General features: G+C 55.3%; 7 protein-coding genes across 7 annotated transcripts; 4 read left to right on the top strand and 3 right to left on the bottom strand.

Moving 5' to 3' along the window:
- Nucleotides 1-291: 291 nt before the first annotated feature.
- On the top strand, nucleotides 292-1,968 carry M409DRAFT_69708 (uncharacterized protein; the record flags this gene model as incomplete). Its single annotated transcript, XM_033818410.1, has 2 exons — nucleotides 292-378; nucleotides 478-1,968. 2 exons carry the CDS (start codon nucleotides 292-294, stop codon nucleotides 1,966-1,968), a joined length of 1,578 nt encoding a protein of 525 aa, XP_033662528.1.
- A 1,251-nt stretch (nucleotides 1,969-3,219) lies between these two features.
- M409DRAFT_28032 (uncharacterized protein) lies at nucleotides 3,220-4,542 on the top strand (the record flags this gene model as incomplete). The annotated part of the gene is made up of 1 exon (XM_033808844.1): nucleotides 3,220-4,542. One exon carries the CDS (start codon nucleotides 3,220-3,222, stop codon nucleotides 4,540-4,542), a length of 1,323 nt encoding a protein of 440 aa, XP_033662527.1.
- Nucleotides 4,543-4,845: 303 nt separating this feature from the next.
- On the bottom strand, nucleotides 4,846-5,401 carry M409DRAFT_28031 (uncharacterized protein; the record flags this gene model as incomplete). Its single annotated transcript, XM_033808843.1, has 2 exons — nucleotides 4,846-4,858; nucleotides 4,914-5,401. 2 exons carry the CDS (start codon nucleotides 5,399-5,401, stop codon nucleotides 4,846-4,848), a joined length of 501 nt encoding a protein of 166 aa, XP_033662526.1.
- Nucleotides 5,402-6,877: 1,476 nt separating this feature from the next.
- Nucleotides 6,878-8,905, top strand: M409DRAFT_59020 (uncharacterized protein; the record flags this gene model as incomplete). The annotated part of the gene is made up of 1 exon (XM_033814065.1): nucleotides 6,878-8,905. One exon carries the CDS (start codon nucleotides 6,878-6,880, stop codon nucleotides 8,903-8,905), a length of 2,028 nt encoding a protein of 675 aa, XP_033662525.1.
- A 407-nt stretch (nucleotides 8,906-9,312) lies between these two features.
- Nucleotides 9,313-10,463, bottom strand: M409DRAFT_59019 (uncharacterized protein; the record flags this gene model as incomplete). The annotated part of the gene is made up of 2 exons (XM_033814064.1): nucleotides 9,313-10,393; nucleotides 10,447-10,463. The coding sequence occupies 2 exons, from the start codon at nucleotides 10,461-10,463 to the stop codon at nucleotides 9,313-9,315; spliced, it is 1,098 nt and encodes a 365-aa protein (XP_033662524.1).
- A 1,971-nt stretch (nucleotides 10,464-12,434) lies between these two features.
- On the bottom strand, nucleotides 12,435-13,163 carry M409DRAFT_59018 (uncharacterized protein; the record flags this gene model as incomplete). Its single annotated transcript, XM_033814063.1, has 1 exon — nucleotides 12,435-13,163. One exon carries the CDS (start codon nucleotides 13,161-13,163, stop codon nucleotides 12,435-12,437), a length of 729 nt encoding a protein of 242 aa, XP_033662523.1.
- A 580-nt stretch (nucleotides 13,164-13,743) lies between these two features.
- Nucleotides 13,744-17,031, top strand: M409DRAFT_59017 (uncharacterized protein; the record flags this gene model as incomplete). The annotated part of the gene is made up of 2 exons (XM_033814062.1): nucleotides 13,744-16,790; nucleotides 16,851-17,031. 2 exons carry the CDS (start codon nucleotides 13,744-13,746, stop codon nucleotides 17,029-17,031), a joined length of 3,228 nt encoding a protein of 1,075 aa, XP_033662522.1.
- Between the last annotated feature and the right edge of the window lie 809 nt (nucleotides 17,032-17,840).

The raw sequence follows: 17,840 nt of genomic DNA, 5'->3' as shown, positions 1-17,840 counted from the left end.
GAAGTAGTGAAGTCGTGCAGCAGAAGCCACGCAAAGATAAGCTCCAACGCTATCGAAGCCTAATGATCCTAGCCCTGCGGAGGCGATCCGACGCCAAGAGGTGCTACCCCTGAGGTTAATGGACGAATCAAGGGGGCGATGCTTGATGAATTTCTGTGGAAGCTTTAACGGGCTGCCAGCGTTTCAAGACAGCCACTCGACCCCCTCCGCCATTCCGACCGTTTGGGCCGAGCAGCCAGCCAGGATCCATCCAGAAGCCGGGCGACGGACGGTTCGGATTCGCTGGGAGACATGCCTTCCTTCGCGGGGACGACGACTGTCTTCGGCCGCTTCAAGAGGAACGCGAGCGCGGGCAGCGGCGCCAACAATAATGTCGGAGTCAGTGCCAGCACGGCCGATCTGAACCTGGACAGCAGCATACACTCGCCCTCCAACGCTGCTGCAGATACTGACAGGGGTAAGTTATTGGGACTGCAGCCCAGTGTCACCTGGACCTCGCACCACGCCCACAACCACCACCGCCGCGACAGCAGCATCCTCAGCCTGCAGACCAGCCTTGCCGATATTGGGACCAATGTCAAGAGGAGTGTGAGCTTGCGCAGCCATCGAACGAACCTCAGCAGCGGTGGAAGCAGCTTGGGCAAGCATACGAATAAGAGCCCCAGCAGCGGGAACGCTTTCTTGCCGTTGAGCAGCGCCAGTCCGATCGAAGACGAAGAAGGAGCAGTTACAGGCAGTCCGCAGAGGAAGAACAATCACGAGAAAGAGAAGGACACATCACCGCTCAAGGAAGCACCGGCATTGAAGAGGAAGATCTCGCTCACCGCCAAAGGCCTCTCTCACAAATTCAAGTCGACTGAAGCTCTGCCCAAGCTCGACTCGCCGGTGTATCTGGACAACGTTGGTCGCTCGCGCACAGACAACCCTCTCAGTCCCTTCTCGTCCATGTTGGTGGGCAGTGGTCCTGGCAATGTTACACCCGCAATGAGCAGAAAACCTTCGGTGGCGCCGTCAGACGCCAGCTCGCGACCAGGAGGTCTACACCCACAGAGCAGCTTCTCGCGAGATGGCTCTTCCACATACAGCAGTATCAATGGCGCACCTTTGTCGCATGTCCCGAGTGCGCCTCATTCGGTAGGAGGCCCGCTCAATCCGAATACCATATACGCTCAGATACAGGAGACTTCAGCCAAGCGCATGGCTACGATAGACTATGTGCGGAAGTTACATGAAGGCGACATCTTCTACTTCAGTACATTGCATTATTCGGCGGCGGGACTTTCGACTATGCCCTCGCTGTATCCACACAAACTGGGCCGGCGAGCGACCAATTACTTCATACTGGGATACTCGCTTCCAGCACTTCTCGACATGAACTCCAACAATGCGCTCGAATACTTGAAAGCATTGTCCTTGCTCCTCGCCGAGTTTGAGACATATCAGACGCTCGCTGGGTATGATGCCAGTGGTAACAGCGTCTCTCGTGGCAGAGTGGGCCAGATGTTCAAGTCCGGGATGGGCCTCAGCCGCAATACCAAAGGTCGACGCTCCAGCACGACGACAGATACACTATCGCTGGATCCTCGTCAAGCTGATCTGCTTGGGATGCCAATTGCAGGTCGCATACCAGAGGCCTCTTCTCCGCAAGATACAACCAGTCCTGTAAACCCCACAGGACATGAGTTTGCATACCTCCTTACACCGGCTCTGCCATTCGATCCAGACTTCAATACGACGCTCGGAACACTGTGCGATACCCTCATCGATACATACGCCAAACTGATGGATCTCGTATCATCGCCCGAGATTTGCAGTCCAGCCATCGGAACAGAATTCTCAAAAGCAGATAAAGCCATCCGCAAGATCTTGGTCGCCAACGTCGTTCGGGAGTTCGAGGATACAACCAGAGCTGGCGTCAAAGGCGAAGTCGCCAGTCTGGGAAAACTGGTCCTGGGAGGACTGATGTAAAAGGAAGAAATAAGAAACCGACCGAGCAATCGGGCAACAGCCAACAACACAGAAGAACATGAACAACAAACGGAAACGGGGCAATTATCTTACCGGCGTCTTATGGGTTGGGTCGAGGGAAATGATGGATATGACGCCAACGACAACGACATCTTTTGAGGGAGAGAGAATCGAGAGAGAAAGAAAGTGAACCATGATACCCCCCTTCGACATCATCTACTACTGCACCATGGGCGTTTTACACGGGAAGATCGGGATAGATGGACTGGAATGTAAGATATAGCGGAATACGGATCTGAGAAGTGGTAGAAGCGCTTTCCGGCGGCTGAATGGGTGTTTATGCCGTGGTGATGAGGACGGAGGGCTAGCTACTCTGCTGCTGCGGAGTTCCGTAGTGTTTTTTGTATGACCACGTGGTTGCACCGGATGATCTGCTCGTCTTACGTAGGCGTGGTTGATTGCCAATGCCTTTCACGTTGGAGGTCTTATGCCGTTCGTCTGGTTTGAGTACCTCAGTTCGACCGTAAACGTCCAACTTTCGCGTTATACCAAGACCGAACGACATCCTGACAACCCAACGCCGGTTCTACTAAACTCACCCGCAATATCTTGCACATACGAAATACATTACACTATTCTAATCTCATCAAATCTCTCTCTCTGTGTGTGTGTGTACAAACCGGCTTATCAACCCCCCTCCAGCCCTCCCTCTCTCCCCTGCCCGCCCGCCCGCTTAAACCCGGCAATCCACGGCCCAAAACCCCCCATCCACACATCCACACATTTTCAGCTGCGAGGTGTTCCTGCATCGGCGCGGATGATATGCAAGGGAATCTGCCTAAGCCGGTAGTCAAGGACGCTGGCTCTTTCGCTCTTGGTTGCTTGCTTGGTCTCGGTCGGATTGCGTGTGTGTGTGTAGTGGAAAGTGGAAAGGGCGTCGGTGTGGTCTCGGAGGTTACATGGAAAGAAGTTTTTGGGCTTGCTGTGGCTGTGACGCATTCTGGGTTTGTTTTAAGACTTAAGAGTCATTGGTTTGCCCTGCCCCTCTCTTCTTTCTTGAAAGTACTTTTGCATTTCGAATGTGGGATTGATTGATTGATTGATTGATTGCTTTCGCTTGTGCTTGCCATTGAGACTTCAGAAGAGACGTAGAAGGATTGTTCTTTGCCATTAGGACAAAGAAATCAAGAGCTAGGACGATACCACATCCCATCCTACACCACCTACACTCAAACAACACCACCACCAAAAATGGCCCCCGCAGCCATCACCCCCGAGTCCTCCGGAACGACCACCCCCACCACACAATCCGCCTCCGCCCTCACCCAAGCCGGCATCAAACACGCCCTGCCAGAAACACACGCGCCCCTCGACGCCTCCAAAATCACCCACACCTACACCACCACCCCGCGCGCCGTCCCCGCCCCCGACTCCGACGAGACGAAATCCCAAAAGACATGCACCGACCACATGGTCACGGCGCGGTGGACGATCGAGTCGGGCTGGGAGACGCCCGAACTGAAGCCCTACGGACCCCTGAGCATCATGCCGTCGGCGAGCGTGCTGCACTACGCGACGGAGTGTTTCGAGGGCCTGAAACTCTACCGAGGATACGACGGGAAATTGCGGCTGTTCCGCGTGCGCAAGAACTGCGAGCGCATGCTGCGGTCGGCGCGCAGGATCGCGCTGCCGGATTTCGAGCCCAGCGAGCTGGAGAAGATGATCGTGGCGCTGTGTGCGACGGATGGGGAGAAGTGGTTGCCGAAGGAGAGGGCGGGGCATTTCTTGTACATCCGGCCGACGTTCATTGGGACGGATGCGGCGCTGGGCGTGCAGAGGCCGCGGGAGGCGTTGCTTTATGTGATTATTGCTTGCTTTCCGGATATGACGAAGAGTCTGCCGAGTCCGCCGGCTTTGAATGGGAGTGCGGCGAATGGGGCGGCGGAGAAGAAAGCGTCGAGTGGGTTGAAGTTGTTGGCGAGTAATGAGGATACGATTCGCGCGTGGCCCGGTGGGTTTGGGTATGCGAAGTTGGGGGCGAATTATGGGCCTTCGCTTGTTGCGCAGGGTGAGGCGAGGGCGAGAGGGTTCGATCAGGTGTTGTGGTTGTTTGGGAAGGAGTGCTATGTGACTGAGGCTGGGGCTTCGAACTTCTTCATTGTGTGGAGGACGAAGGAGGGCAAGCTGCAGTTGGTTACGGCGCCGCTGGAGGAGAGGATCATCCTCGAGGGTGTGACTCGCGCATCGATTCTGGACTTGGCCAAGACACGACTGTCGAAGAGCGTCAACGATCTTGAGAGCCTGGAAGTGGTTGAGCACCGCTTCACCATGGAGGACCTCCTGTCAGCTCAATCCGAGGGCCGTTTGATCGAAGCCTTCGCCGCAGGAACTGCATTCTTCGTGGCTCCTGTTGGAAAGATCCATTTCCGCGGAAAGGATGTCGAGATTCCGATGGCGGAGGGTGACAGTGGTGCGTACGCCAAGTTAATCAAGTCGTGGCTGGTCAGCATTATGTATGGCAAGGAGGACCACGAGTGGGGTGTTGTTGTTGAGGAGAAGGGCGTGCCGCAGTAGGAGGTCCTTCTTGATGGTAGTTTTATGATCTTCTGGTTGGAGCGATTCTGGCGTTGGAGGGTGTATTTCGCTTATCCTTTGGTGGGCATGTATATAGCCAAAAGTCCATAGATGGATGGATGCATGAATCAATATCATGGCTCAAGATCGACCACTACGGTCTGGTGTTGTGACTTATCCTGGAGCTTCATCCCAGCTCTGCAATGGGCGAGATTTCGAAACGTTTGTCTTCCGGTGCTAGTCCAGAAACCAGCCGCAGCAGCTCGCGTTGGTGATATGGCATATCTCGCCATCTTGAAGCCCTTATACCTGCTCACTGCTCAATCATTAGCATACTCACATCACCACAAATCCTTACTCTGCCAACTCACCCAAACGCCACCTTCAACTCCCGCACCGAGCTCAAAGATAGATAAACCGTCATAACGGGCACATTCCTCTTCTTCGTCTCGCCAAACTCCCTCTCCCCCATCGTCTCAAAACTCGCCCCCTCACCCACACCTCCCTCGCCCTCACCCTTTCCCTTCTTCGCTCTCGGAACATCCATCAACTCCGACCTCAACGCATTATACTGAAAACACTTGGCATCTTTCGCCTTGAGCTCGCGCTTGGCGATTTCCACGATAGTGATGAGTTTGTTGGTGGCGTTGGGGGTTGGTGCTGTTAGGGCTACGATGACGGGTTTTTCGGTTCCGGTTCCGGTGCCATTGTTGTCGTTATTGCTGGGATCTTGTGGTTGTAGGTTCTCGAGCACGGCGGAAGTGCGGCGTGAGATTTGGGTTGATGTGTGGATGGAGAATTTTACTAGGGAGTGGGTGGCGGAGAGCGTGGTGTCATTGATGACAGGTGGTTGTGGCATGATGGTGGTTGGCCTGGTTGAAGAACAGGTTGTTCTGTGTTGAAATTTGAGCGATTTCGCAGCAGATTGGATGTAGGTGAAGCGCTATGATGATCGCCGTGCTAGAGGATTGTTTTTGGAAGGAACACGAAAATGTACGCGGGACACGTGACACACTGTACGACCACGAGAAGATGGGCTGCTCTATCACATGTCTCGAATAGATGTGGAAGTATCATCATGCACGTAGCTTACAAGGTATAGCTTCTGCACGAAACTCTGATTGCGAGGGTAGAAGTCTCCGGTGGCTCACACCTCAAACTGGTGCAAAGTCTGACTGCCAGATCGAGAGAGAGGCGATGATATGAGAAAGATACGATGCACAAGTACACCCAGCTACCGGCATCCGCGGAACAGGGGGTCGAACGGTTGCGGTTCGATGCTAGTGGCGCTGGCGTGATTTAGCGACGATGAGGCGAGCTGCAAGTAAGGGCGCACGTGACTCGTGCGATTGAGCAGTTTTGGGAGATGACGAATCATTTTGCGAGACGTCGACGACTTTTTTCGTGCATTCCAAACGATACGTACCACCGTGACGGAGATAGCTCCTATCAACAACGAGCAGTGCTCTGCAAACGCTGCACTGCAAACGCTGCAACTTTGTGGTGGTCGTGAGGATATGGATGAGATGACGGGCGATGAGTCTAGACGGCATGAAATGGCCGGCGTGGTGGTGGCTTCCATGGAAGGCGTCGTGGAAGCTTCTCCTGAGTGTCTGGCGCGGCTCCAACCAGTGCGAGGCCCGATGCTGGCGACCAGCGAGACACAGCGGCCAATAATCGAGCGGCTGGCCGGGCCGGGCTGCATGGTTTGGCGACTAACTCTGCTTGACCGAGTCTTGACGCACAAGTCGTCTGCGGCCGGCCAGTCGCAGGCCAGCTGGCGGATCCACCGTGCGTGTTTCCTCGCCCTTCCCCCATCATCGCCGTTCGTTCAGTCCTGCTGCTGCTTCCAACCTCACTGCCAACACCACCACCACCGCTTCACCTCGCCCCCTTACACGCCTTTTTAGACTTCGTTTCTTACTGTTTCGCTTCAGAGAGCGCCGCTGTGTTACTATTACCACTACCACTGTACTGCTACTACTTCTAATACTTTGCCCAACGGCCACCTGCTCCCAGCAAACGCGGCCTTATCTCCGCACAGCTCCATCTCACTCCCTCTCTGCCAGCCCACGCCCACGCGACGTCGACGACACCTCGCCACCCGCGGGCCACGCTCTCGAGACTATAAATCGTCTCGACCGTCTCCTCAGACCCTCCACATCGACCGCATCTTCGGTTTCGACCCGCCGTCCGCGACCCTCAAATGCGCCGTTGCTAGGAAAAAGACGCACCTTTCTGTCGCATTCCGTCTGGGAGTGCACTGCATGGAGGTGGTGAGTCGTAGCCTGCAGACCCGTGTGCGCTGAGCAGCCGGCTTGTTGTTGCGCCCATCATGCAGAGCATCTTTCGTTTGCCCTGGTGCAGCGACCAGCTCAAGCTGTCTGAGAAGGCTGCCCTGGACAAGATGCGCCCCTCGCCCGTGGTAGAAATACCCGTGCTCAACAAGCTGAAGAGGAAGCGCGACGACAGCCCCGACAGCCTGTCGCCTCAGTACTCGCCGCAGACTGTCAAGAGGCAGCGATCCGAGGCGGAAATCTCTCACCAGCTGCCGACCCCAACATCTCCCTATGTGAGCTCGCGCGTGCCTTACAAGGCCGAAGCCTTGCAAAACATCGCCCCCGCTCCACAACCGGTGAACGGATCAGTCATCCCCACGGCACAAAGTACAGAGACTTCTGGAAGCGAGGACACCAAGCTTCCAGCCCACTCGCAACCTACCAAGCCCTGCGCAACCACTGAATCGGAAGGATACTTCACTGCCAAGCACTCTGTTGACATGCCTTCCCAGAATGTTTTGAACCCACTCTCCGACCTCACGCCGCTCCAGCAAGTCATCGAGAACGAGTTCAACATGCAGATCCTGATGAAGCACAACGAGTTGCGCCTGATCGAACAGGAGCTCGCAAAGTGCCAGGTCGCTCTCGAGCAGCTGCGACGATGCGAGCTGCGTCCCTACCCAGGCACCAGTGGACTTTCAGCCTCTGTCACTGAAGGCACCGGCCCTGCTGTCGCCCCTCCGCCCGGTTTCACCCGGCCCATTCATGCCGCGCCTCATGGTGTTACAGATGGCCCGTACTCTCGCCACTACCGCCAGTGGTTGCTTCACGATCCTCAATTCGATTCGCTGTCGCCTCAAATCCTTGCGCAGGCCGAGCAGCTAAGCAACCTCGCCAACCGTTCTACCCGCAACAACGGCCAACATTCGCGAAAGACTGGGAGCAAGTCTTTGGGAACTTCGACAAGAGCTTCTGAGTCTCTTCACAGCATTCCCAACTACCCCGCCGTCCCAGCCAAGGACAAGTCCGCGCCTCTGGTACTCAAGAGGTCTACGGATCATCAGCTCGTCAAGCTCATTTGCAACGACTGCAAGCGAGGAAACTTTTCCAGCATTCAAGGCTTCCTCAACCATTGTCGTATTGCTCACAAGGTCGATTACAAGTCGCATGATGCGGCTGCGGTCGATTGTGGACAGCTTTTGGATGAGCAGGAATTGGCCAACTTGCCACCTGAGGCGCATTCGGCCCCGGCGCCCAAGCCTACTCCAGCCCCGCGAGTCTCAACATCAAGCGCGACTGTCAAGAACTCGAGTTTTGTGCATCCGCTGAATACACCAAGCGCTACACCGGTCACGACACCTCGACCGGTGGCGCCCAAAGCTCCAGTCCGCGGCCTTAGTACTCCGGCCACCACGCCAGGCAACAACGCATCAACCTTCAAGCCTTCGCCTCAGGTCCCTCGCCTATCTGCCTACTTTGCCAAGCATAACGTTGGTGGCGATCTCGAGCAGGCCGCAGCTGCTGCGAAGCAAAAGGTTGATCTCGGCGTGGACGAGGATCTGCAATCGCCTGACGCTTCTGAAGCAAATTCCCCTATCGCATTCTTCGGTCCTGGTGCTCGCACACTCGCCCCATCTCAAGGTGGTCGATCTGGTTCTGGCTTCGAAGGCTTTGAGCGCCCGACGAGCCGCAAGGGCCAGCGCCAGCCAATGCAGCGTCCTCGCCCGTCTCCACTGGCACCTACACCTGCTGGGCAAGATGTCCACATGACGCAGTCTGGTCTTTCTTCTCCCCAGGACAACCTGTCACCCCACACCGCCGACAGCAACCCTGGACTGGTTAGCGACAACGAGGGCGACCACGACGATGCATCGGACGATGAGTCCTCGCAGATAGAAGTTGCAGCGCCTCGCCATCCACTGCCTCCCGTCGGACGTTCTTGCGAGGACAACATGGACATCGACGTTCAGGAAGATGACGAAATCGAGCGTCCCCAGCGCGGCGTGATTATTAGGAGGAACAGCATGCTGGCGCAGGAGACGAGTGGGATGGGGAGTCCCAGCAGGAAAGTCGGTGGGAAGTGAGAAAGGGGTTTGTGTTGTGTGTATGATTATTTGGATGATGGAACATCAATGGAGGAAACTCTGATGTTCGATCATTTGAAGGTGTATGGCTGTGATAAGGGATTGCTGGGGAAATCAATAGACGCGGCGCGGAATATCACGCTTCTCGCTCGGAAGACTGACTGTGATAGCTACAGCTAGAATAACGTGTGTGTGTCTGTTGAGACGACAAAAGAAAAGACAAATCTACTCTCTCTCTAGATGGATGACTTGTTTCAAGGTTTCTTTTCTGGCAGGTTACGTTTGGATGAGTAGCTGTGTAGGTAAATTCATCCTCAAGTGATGAAGAGAATGAGATTGAAGTGATCGTGATGCGTGGAGGCGTGGCTAACACTAACGAAAGGCTTCTATTCAATCCCTCTAGATCGTCAAGAAGCCACAACCACAGGACTCTGACTCTGTCCTCCTCCCGTCCCCACCACATTCGCCACACTCGCCGGCCCCAAAATCGTCTCCACAAAACCCTCCGCATCCCTCCCCACCCGCGCCGTATCCAACCTCCTCAGCGCATTCCGCTGCGCCTCCAACACCTCAGGCTCCTCAAACACATCCTTCATCACCTCGCCCTCCTTGCGCCAGTAATCCTCCACTCTCCCCCGCGCACCCGGGTCCCTCACGACGGCATTCCGGATGACGCCGACGCCGCGGGCTTTTACGAGGAGTTTCTCGAGGGAGAGGGCTGTGTCGAGGGTTCGTTCAGCGGGGGTGGGCGGGGCGGCGAAGGCGCGGTTCGTGGCGTGCAGGTAGATTAGGAGGCCGAGGGCGGCGTCCGTGGTGGCGATGGCGAGGCCGCGGAGGAGGGGGGCTTGGAAGTGCGGGAAGGAGATGTCGTTGAGGCGGGAGGAGCGCAGGTTCGGCGTGTCGCTGTAGGTGGTTATGTAGTAGACTTCGGCGGCGGCGAGGGCCAGGGCGGAGATGGTGGCGAGGGGGCGCCAGCGGCTGGGGATGGAGCCTGCTAGGAGCGGGGAGGTGATGAGGCCGAGCGTGAGGAGGTGCAGGGTGTGTGGGAGCAGGAGGGAGGGGAGGGCGTAGAGGAGGTAGTCCTTTTGGGCGTCGAGGGAGCCGGGGGGCGAGAGGGGGGAGTTGAGGAGGATGCTGGGGCCGTAGCGCGCGTAGAGCAGGCGCGCGGGGAGGCCGCCTTCGTTGAAGATGTCGCGGAGTTTTTCGTCTTGAGGGGTGAGGTTTCGGATGGCCGCGAGGCGGGTTAGGAGGACGCCGGCGGTGGTGCGGAGTTGGGATTTGGTGAGGCGGAAGATGTTTTCGGGTTGGAAGAGCGGGAGGGTTGAGATCAGGGCCACGAGGCCGGAGATGAAGAGGACCGTTAGGGCGTAGGAGGTTTTTCGTGGGAGGGGCTTGATTTGTGAGGCTGGGCGGTTGCGGATTGATCTGTACCAGGCTAGGAGTTTGGGGATGAGCCAGGGTCCGAAGAAGATGGCGGCGGATTGGATTCTAGAGAAGGTGTTAGCTATTGCGAATGATTGGAGTTAGAGGGTGATCCTTACGTTCCCCAGGAGACCATATTTGCGGTTGAAGTTTGGAATTTGGCATGTGTTTCGTGTAGAAGAAGTGAAGTCGATGTTGATGCGTGGCCGTTACAGTGAAGGAAGTCGCAGCGGTTCGGCCCGGAGATCTCCCGGAAGTGTGAATGAAAGAATAGAAGGGCTCCCACGTTCACACATATCTCCTCCTTATACTTCATCAGCAGCAAGAACCCGCAGAACGATGACACCCAGTCGCGCAGAGCTGCTTCTCATTCTCCACTCTAGTCTACGGTGCACAGCAAAACCCGACCCAACCTAAGGACCTCCAAATCAGCATGAACGCCGAGAACATCATCAGCTTCGCGACACTGGTCGGCCTGCTGCTGTTCTTTTACTTCACACTTACACGATCTCTCCGGCACGAAGGTGAGACCAGGGAACGTAGCCGTCTGTCGTATGGGAACCAGGCTGCGGCGTGAGCTGGTTCTGCCAGTTTCTGTTGCGATTGAGAGGAAGCCAATATGGCTCGTGAATTTGATCATGGCTTTTGCTGGACCTCACGATCGACCTCGCAAGGCATCGTACATGGACGACAGTCCCATGTCAAATTGAACATGTCCTTGGAGTTTCGAGATCAACGACCACTGCTCACGGCACCTGCTACTGCATGGCATCTGCGCGGCAGAGCTAAACAGCAGCTGAGGCTCGACTTCCTCGGTCTTTGAAACTCGTTGCTATCAGGATCAAGGAATTTCCTGTCAGTCTGTCTTCATATCCAGTCGTGTTCGCACGCAACTCCTACGACACCCGACACTGGACAGGGCATTCTTCAAAACGTCCTCGTACCACGGCGCAGTTCCCCAACGGTCAAGCAACACATCCCACGACCTGACAACGCTGAAAACAAAACACAATGTCAACAGTACTTCTAAGGCATCTTTTATCGCAACGCTTTTTAATCATTATCATTACGTACATACTGAACTGAAAACAATCAAGGGTATCTCAATTACATCTAGATGGTCATCCTCCATGCCTCGACGACGACTGGAGAGCTCTCTACGCTCGATCGATGGTCCCAAAAGCTCATGACCCTGACTGCCCTCGCAGCCAAGGCGATCTTCCTGATCCTACGACTCTTCTCAAGATGTTCTAAGGATCGTCCAGCCACGCTCTTCGATGTCCTGGCGGTTGTGATGGAAGTTGGACGGGTGTGCGAGCTTGTGTTGGTTCCGACGCGGTGCAGCAAGTCGAGATATGAGGGTTGGCGAGGGTTGGCATTGATGCTGTGGAGGGCGAGGCGCGTGTGCAAGGATTTGTTGGAGGTTGTTGGAATTGACGAAGTCGAGCTGGTGGTGATGGGTGTTGCTTCGAAGGACCGGCGGCCGGCGAGCTCGATTCAATCCACGAGGAAACAGACTCTTTCGACACAAGACTGCTTTCTGCCGTCGAACGCTATCAACATCGACACCTCAGACTCCAGAACGACCTATCTGGAGTCGGACGCCTGCGAGGAGGATTCTCCAAAATCGCCATGTGGAGATCTCCATCGGCCAGAGATGACGGATTGTCCTGCAAGAACCGGGTCATCTGTTGAGCTCCACTCGATTAAAGGTCTGATGGCGGATGTGGATGGCGACGACACCAGTTCACACGACAATGCGGATCACATCCCAACTGTGGACGCTGTTGCTATCATACCGCGGGCACTGTGTTCTCATCCAACGCAAGATGTGGCTGTGCCCGCCGCCACCGTCGTCCCAGATGACCAAGCCGTGTATGAGGACAAGATCCAGTCACTGTCAAAGTGCGATATACGCCAGACCTACGGCAGGTACAGTCTCAATGCCGACAGCCGATGCCGCGATTCTCAGGTTGACGGATATCTTGGGAACACAGTCGCCGTAAAACGCCCAAAGCCGCACCGCAGATGTTGTTCATGGCCTGTCTGGTGAAACCACCACCTGGCACCACGGCGTATTGTTCGAACGCAAGTGTTCATGAACAGTTCATTCTTGTGGCGGTCTGTACGGGAAGTACTCCGTCTGACGTGTTTGCTGCGGCGACCTGTACGGTATGAACGCTGTCTCAGGTGCTTGGAGATGGGTCGATTGCTCATTGTCGATTCGATACATGGAGGTTCTGTGCAAGGACTCTCTGGAGACATTCAAGGCCACAGCCGTCTTCACGACGGGTGTCTCGCAAATCGATTCTCGCGCAGACGAGACCGTCAGCGGAGAAAACGGCCTGGAGCTTGACTGTGACATTGGCGATACTGGTGACGGCGGTGCCGACGTGAGTTGCAGCTCAGTCGCACGCCGGGAGATTGCGGTGTTAGGTTCGTCAGATACCTGCGGCTTTTTGGCTGCTGCGTCTCGAATGATCGGGTTGACAAGGTCGGAGAACGGGGTTGTGGTGTTGGTGTATGGCGAGAACATATCGGATAGTGGAGTTGTTGGTTCTGCTTCTGGGATGAACGGAGCCGGGATTTCTGACGCGAAGTTCTGATATGCGTGAGGAACAACAGGGATTGCGGGTGGCACTTCTGCCATGGCAGGTGTTCGAAATCCAGAGTAATGGGGCGATCCTAAGGAGCGAGGTGATGTGGATGGTGGAACATGGAATATTTGTGTCGTCTTGCGTCGTTTTCGAAGATCAAAGTATCGCAACATTATAGCAATCAGAATGCAAGCAGCAACAACACCCAGTATGATACCGACCACCAGGCCGGCAAGCATATTTTGGCAAAGAGATGCGGTGAAACGACAGGCAGTAGTAGAGCGGGAATAGCGATCCTTTTCAGGGACACAACATAGCGAATGATGAAGGGCAATCGGAAAACGAAAATGGGAACGGAGAGGACAGCGGAAGCAGGAGGTGCCTACGCGCGCGAGAGGCCCGCCTTACCATGGTATTCACACTTGTCCGTATGCTGTCTCTCGGCTCTCCTCAGCTCGTGCTGACGAGGTTGGGTGTTGCTTGCTGGCTGCACCGCCATCGACCATGGAAGAGCGGCGTGCGAGGCGTAACATTGCTTAGGCTCGTAATAGACACTGGCGGCGCCTGGTCAGTGGTCAGGCCCAGTGAGGGATCTGGCCGCGGCGCGTGGCGGCGTTGGTGAACTTTGGGGAGGTGAAGAGGCTGAGACCAAGCAGGATGCGGCTCAGCAGCAGCCGTGTGAGCATTGACCGATTCGAAGCGCGGTCACGTGTCAAAGTCGAGATCTCTTGGCGCCGTCACTTTGCGAAAGGATTCAAGTCGCAACAAACATTTTGTTGCTTGCAGCCATACAACATAACCGCGCCAACAGCCCCGACCATGGACGATCTGTTCGATGTCTTCGACGAGAAGGCGCCCAAAGCAAGCAATGGCGACGAGCAGGAAAAGGCGAGCAAGAAGAGATCTTTGAACGGCGATATCAAGAGTCCCAAGCAGAATGGCGACACGCAGATGTCAGATGTGCAAGACTTTGCGGGTACAGATGGCGACTCGAGGAAGGCAGAGAATGGTAGCGTGGCATCAGATCGCGGGCAGAAGCGACAGCGGCGAGAAGATGAGCCCGAGCCGGTGGTAACTGACGAGTTCGAGACTGAGCAGTCGAGAGAGGTGGCTGCTGCAGCAGGTCTGCAGGCGCAGACGGCAGATGCAGCAGTGGTGCTCTCACATCAGGTCCGCCATCAGGTCTCCCTCCCTCCCGACTGCGACTACGTCCCCATCTCCCAACACAAGCGACCCGAAAAGCCAGCCCGCGAATGGCCCTTCACCCTCGATCCTTTTCAGGAAGTGTCCATTGCATCGATTGAGCGGAATGAAAGTGTACTGGTATCGGCGCATACCAGTGCAGGAAAGACGGTGGTGGCAGAGTACGCGATCGCGCAATGTCTCCAGAACAACCAGAGAGTCATCTACACCAGTCCTATCAAGGCTCTGAGCAATCAGAAATACCGAGAGTTTCAGGCGGAGTTTGGCGATGTCGGTTTGATGACTGGAGATGTCACAATCAATCCCACGGCGACCTGCTTGGTCATGACGACCGAGATTCTGCGATCCATGTTGTATCGAGGAAGTGAGATCATGCGGGAAGTTGCGTGGGTGGTCTTTGATGAGGTTCACTACATGCGCGACAAGTCAAGAGGTGTGGTCTGGGAAGAGACGATCATCCTGTTACCGGACAAGGTGCGCTATGTGTTCCTGTCTGCCACCATACCCAACGCCATGCAGTTCGCCGAATGGATCACCAAGACACACAACCAACCCTGCCACGTCGTCTACACCGATTTCCGCCCAACACCACTGCAGCACTACTTCTTCCCCGCCGGTGCAGAAGGCATCCATTTGATTGTGGACGAGAAGGGCAACTTCAGGGAAGACAACTTCAACAAGGCCATGGCGTCGATCGCGGAGAAGGCTGGCGACGACGGCTCCGATCCAATGGCGAAGCGGAAGGGCAAAGGCAAGGATAAGAAGACGAACAAAGGCGGCAAGAAGGAGGGACCCACCGACATCTACAAGATCGTCAAGATGATCATGATGAAGAACTACAACCCCGTCATTGTGTTCTCGTTCTCCAAGCGAGATTGCGAGAACTATGCACTACAGATGAGTCAACTGGCCTTCAATGATGAATCGGAGAAAGCGATGGTGTCCAAGGTGTTCGATTCAGCAATAGAAATGCTGTCTGACGAAGACAAGGAACTGCCGCAGATCCAGCACATCCTGCCACTTCTACGTCGTGGTATTGGAATTCATCATTCAGGTCTTCTCCCCATCTTGAAGGAGACTATCGAGATTCTGTTCCAAGAAGGTCTAATCAAGGTTCTCTTCGCGACCGAGACGTTCTCGATCGGTCTCAACATGCCCGCGAAGACCGTCGTTTTCACCTCGGTGCGGAAGTTCGACGGCACTGGAGTGCGATGGGTCACGCCAAGTGAGTTCATCCAGATGTCTGGACGTGCCGGACGAAGAGGTCTCGACGAGCGCGGTATTGTGATTATGATGATCGACGAACAGATGGAGCCGACTGTGGCCAAGGAGATTGTTCGAGGCGAACAAGACAAGCTCAACAGCGCTTTCTACCTTGGCTACAACATGATTCTCAACCTCATGCGAGTCGAAGGAATTAGCCCAGAGTTCATGCTTGAGCGATGTTTCTTTCAGTTCCAGAATGCCGCATCTGTCACTGGTCTAGAGAAGCAGCTTATTGAGCTAGAGCAGAAGCGGGCTGATATGATCATCGACAACGAGGCTGAGATCAAGGAGTACTACGACCTACGGCAAACCCTCGCCAACTACGCCACTGAAATGAAGACTTGGATCACAAATCCACAGTACCTGCTCAAGTTCCTGCAGGGAGGTCGTCTGGTGAGAATCAAGTACAAGGACTACGACTTTGGCTGGGGAGCTGTGGTCAACTTCTTGAAGGTTAAGCCTGGCAAGAACCAAGATCCCAAAGAGATCCCGAATGCGCAATCTGTCGTTGTGGACGTGATTATGAACGTCGCGGCTGATGCGACCCCTCCACAACCAGGCGCCAAGCTCACACAAGATCTACCGCCTGGTATCCGCCCACCAATTCCAGGCGAGAAGGGCAAGATGGAAGTTGTGCCTGTAATGAATGGGACGATTGACAGCGTCGGGCATCTTCGTATCTTCTTGCCCACCGACCTTCGCACCCAAGACCAGCGCAATACCGTCCGCAAGAGTCTCGAAGAAGTCTCGAAGCGATTCCCTGACGGTATCGCTATTCTCGACCCCATCGAAAACATGGGCATCCAAGACGATGATTTCAAGAAGCTACTGCGCAAGATAGAGGTCCTGGAGCACAAGTTGCTGTCATCTCCGATGCACAAGTCGGAGCAATTACCTGCGCTCTACGAGCAATACACCGCAAAGGTAGAGCTGTCGTCAGAGATCAAAGCTTTGCGCAAGAAGATGACCGACGCACTCTCTGTTCTCCAACTCGACGAGCTGAAGAACCGCAAGCGTGTCCTCCGCCGTCTGGGCTTCGTCAACGACGCCGATGTCGTCCAACTCAAAGCCCGCGTGGCCTGCGAGATCTCCACTGGTGACGAACTCGTCCTCTCCGAACTCCTCTTCAACCGCTTCTTCAACGAGCTCACGCCCGAGCAGTGCGCTGCCGTGCTGAGCTGCTTCATCTTCGAAGAGAAGACCGACGAGTCGCCCGTCCTGAAAGAAGAACTGGCGAAGCCCCACCGCGAGATCCAGGCTCAGGCCCGACAAATCGCCAAGATCAGCATGGAGAGCAAGGTCGTCTTGAACGAGGAGGAGTACGTAGCCACGTTTAAGAAGGAACTCATGGAGGTGGTGTACGCATGGTGCAATGGTGCCTCGTTTGCGACGATCTGGTAAGTTCTAAGACCCCCCTCTTACGATGCTCGTACGAATACTGACATCTGTGACCACAGCAAAATGACCGACGTCTATGAGGGTTCCCTCATCCGCCTCTACCGCCGTCTCGAAGAACTCACGCGCCAGATGGCCCAGGCTGCCAAGGTCATGGGCTCGCCGGAGCTGGAGCAGAAGTTCGAGACGGCGCTCACGAAGATGAGGAGGGATATCGTGGCTGCTCAGTCTCTGTACTTGTAATCGTCGAATATTCTGCTGCTCTGGGCGTCGGGGAATTGTAAGCATAGCGGGTAAAAGCAGGTCTCTCGGTTCAAGGATGGGCGGACTGGCTCGTGTAAGTAGATATACTTGAGGTATTAAGAGTATCGAGAGTCAACAGTCTCCGGACTGTAAGTCTGCCATTGCAGACTGGCAAATTCTTCATCGCACCCCGACGCTTCCTCGCCGATTTTCCCAGTGAACTCCCATAACCTTCCCATCGTACTCCCCAACTGTTTCCCCGGCCACACAAACCCCTTCAACACATCCTCCACGTCCTCCCTACTCTTCAGCCCCAGCACTCGCACAACACCTTCTACTAACTCCCCAATCCACTCAAAGACATCCTCATCTCCCCCTTCTGAATCGAACACCCAAGCAATCACACAGAGAACCCAGAGGTAGAGATCTAAACACGGGAACCACATCTCCATCTCCGAAGTCTGTCTCAGGAGGGGGAGGATTTGCGCCACGAGGTGGTGTTTGAAGGGCGAGGTTATGCTGTTCGCGGCGTTGAGTGGAAGGACTGTCAGATAAAGCGAAAGGTGAATCAGACTCTGCTCTGGCGTGGTATACGTGTCAGATGTCGCAGTGAGTTGAAGGTCCTGCGCGAGGGAAAGCCTCGCCGCGAAGAGGAGTTGGATATCCTCCGCCTTCTCCCTTTCGACCTCGTGGATTTTCGCGATGGTGGAGCAGAGTTCCGGTCCTAAGAGTGCTTCCGTCGCGGGGTTTTCGAACCTCGAGAACTGGTTTTGCGGGATGAGGGTGGCGTCGAAGCGGTTGAGGAGTTC

Source organism: Zasmidium cellare (genome assembly GCF_010093935.1).
Source record: "Zasmidium cellare ATCC 36951 unplaced genomic scaffold M409scaffold_40, whole genome shotgun sequence".
Taxonomy (NCBI): Eukaryota; Fungi; Ascomycota; class Dothideomycetes; order Mycosphaerellales; family Mycosphaerellaceae; genus Zasmidium; species Zasmidium cellare.
This window is presented reverse-complemented; position numbering and strand designations above follow the sequence as displayed.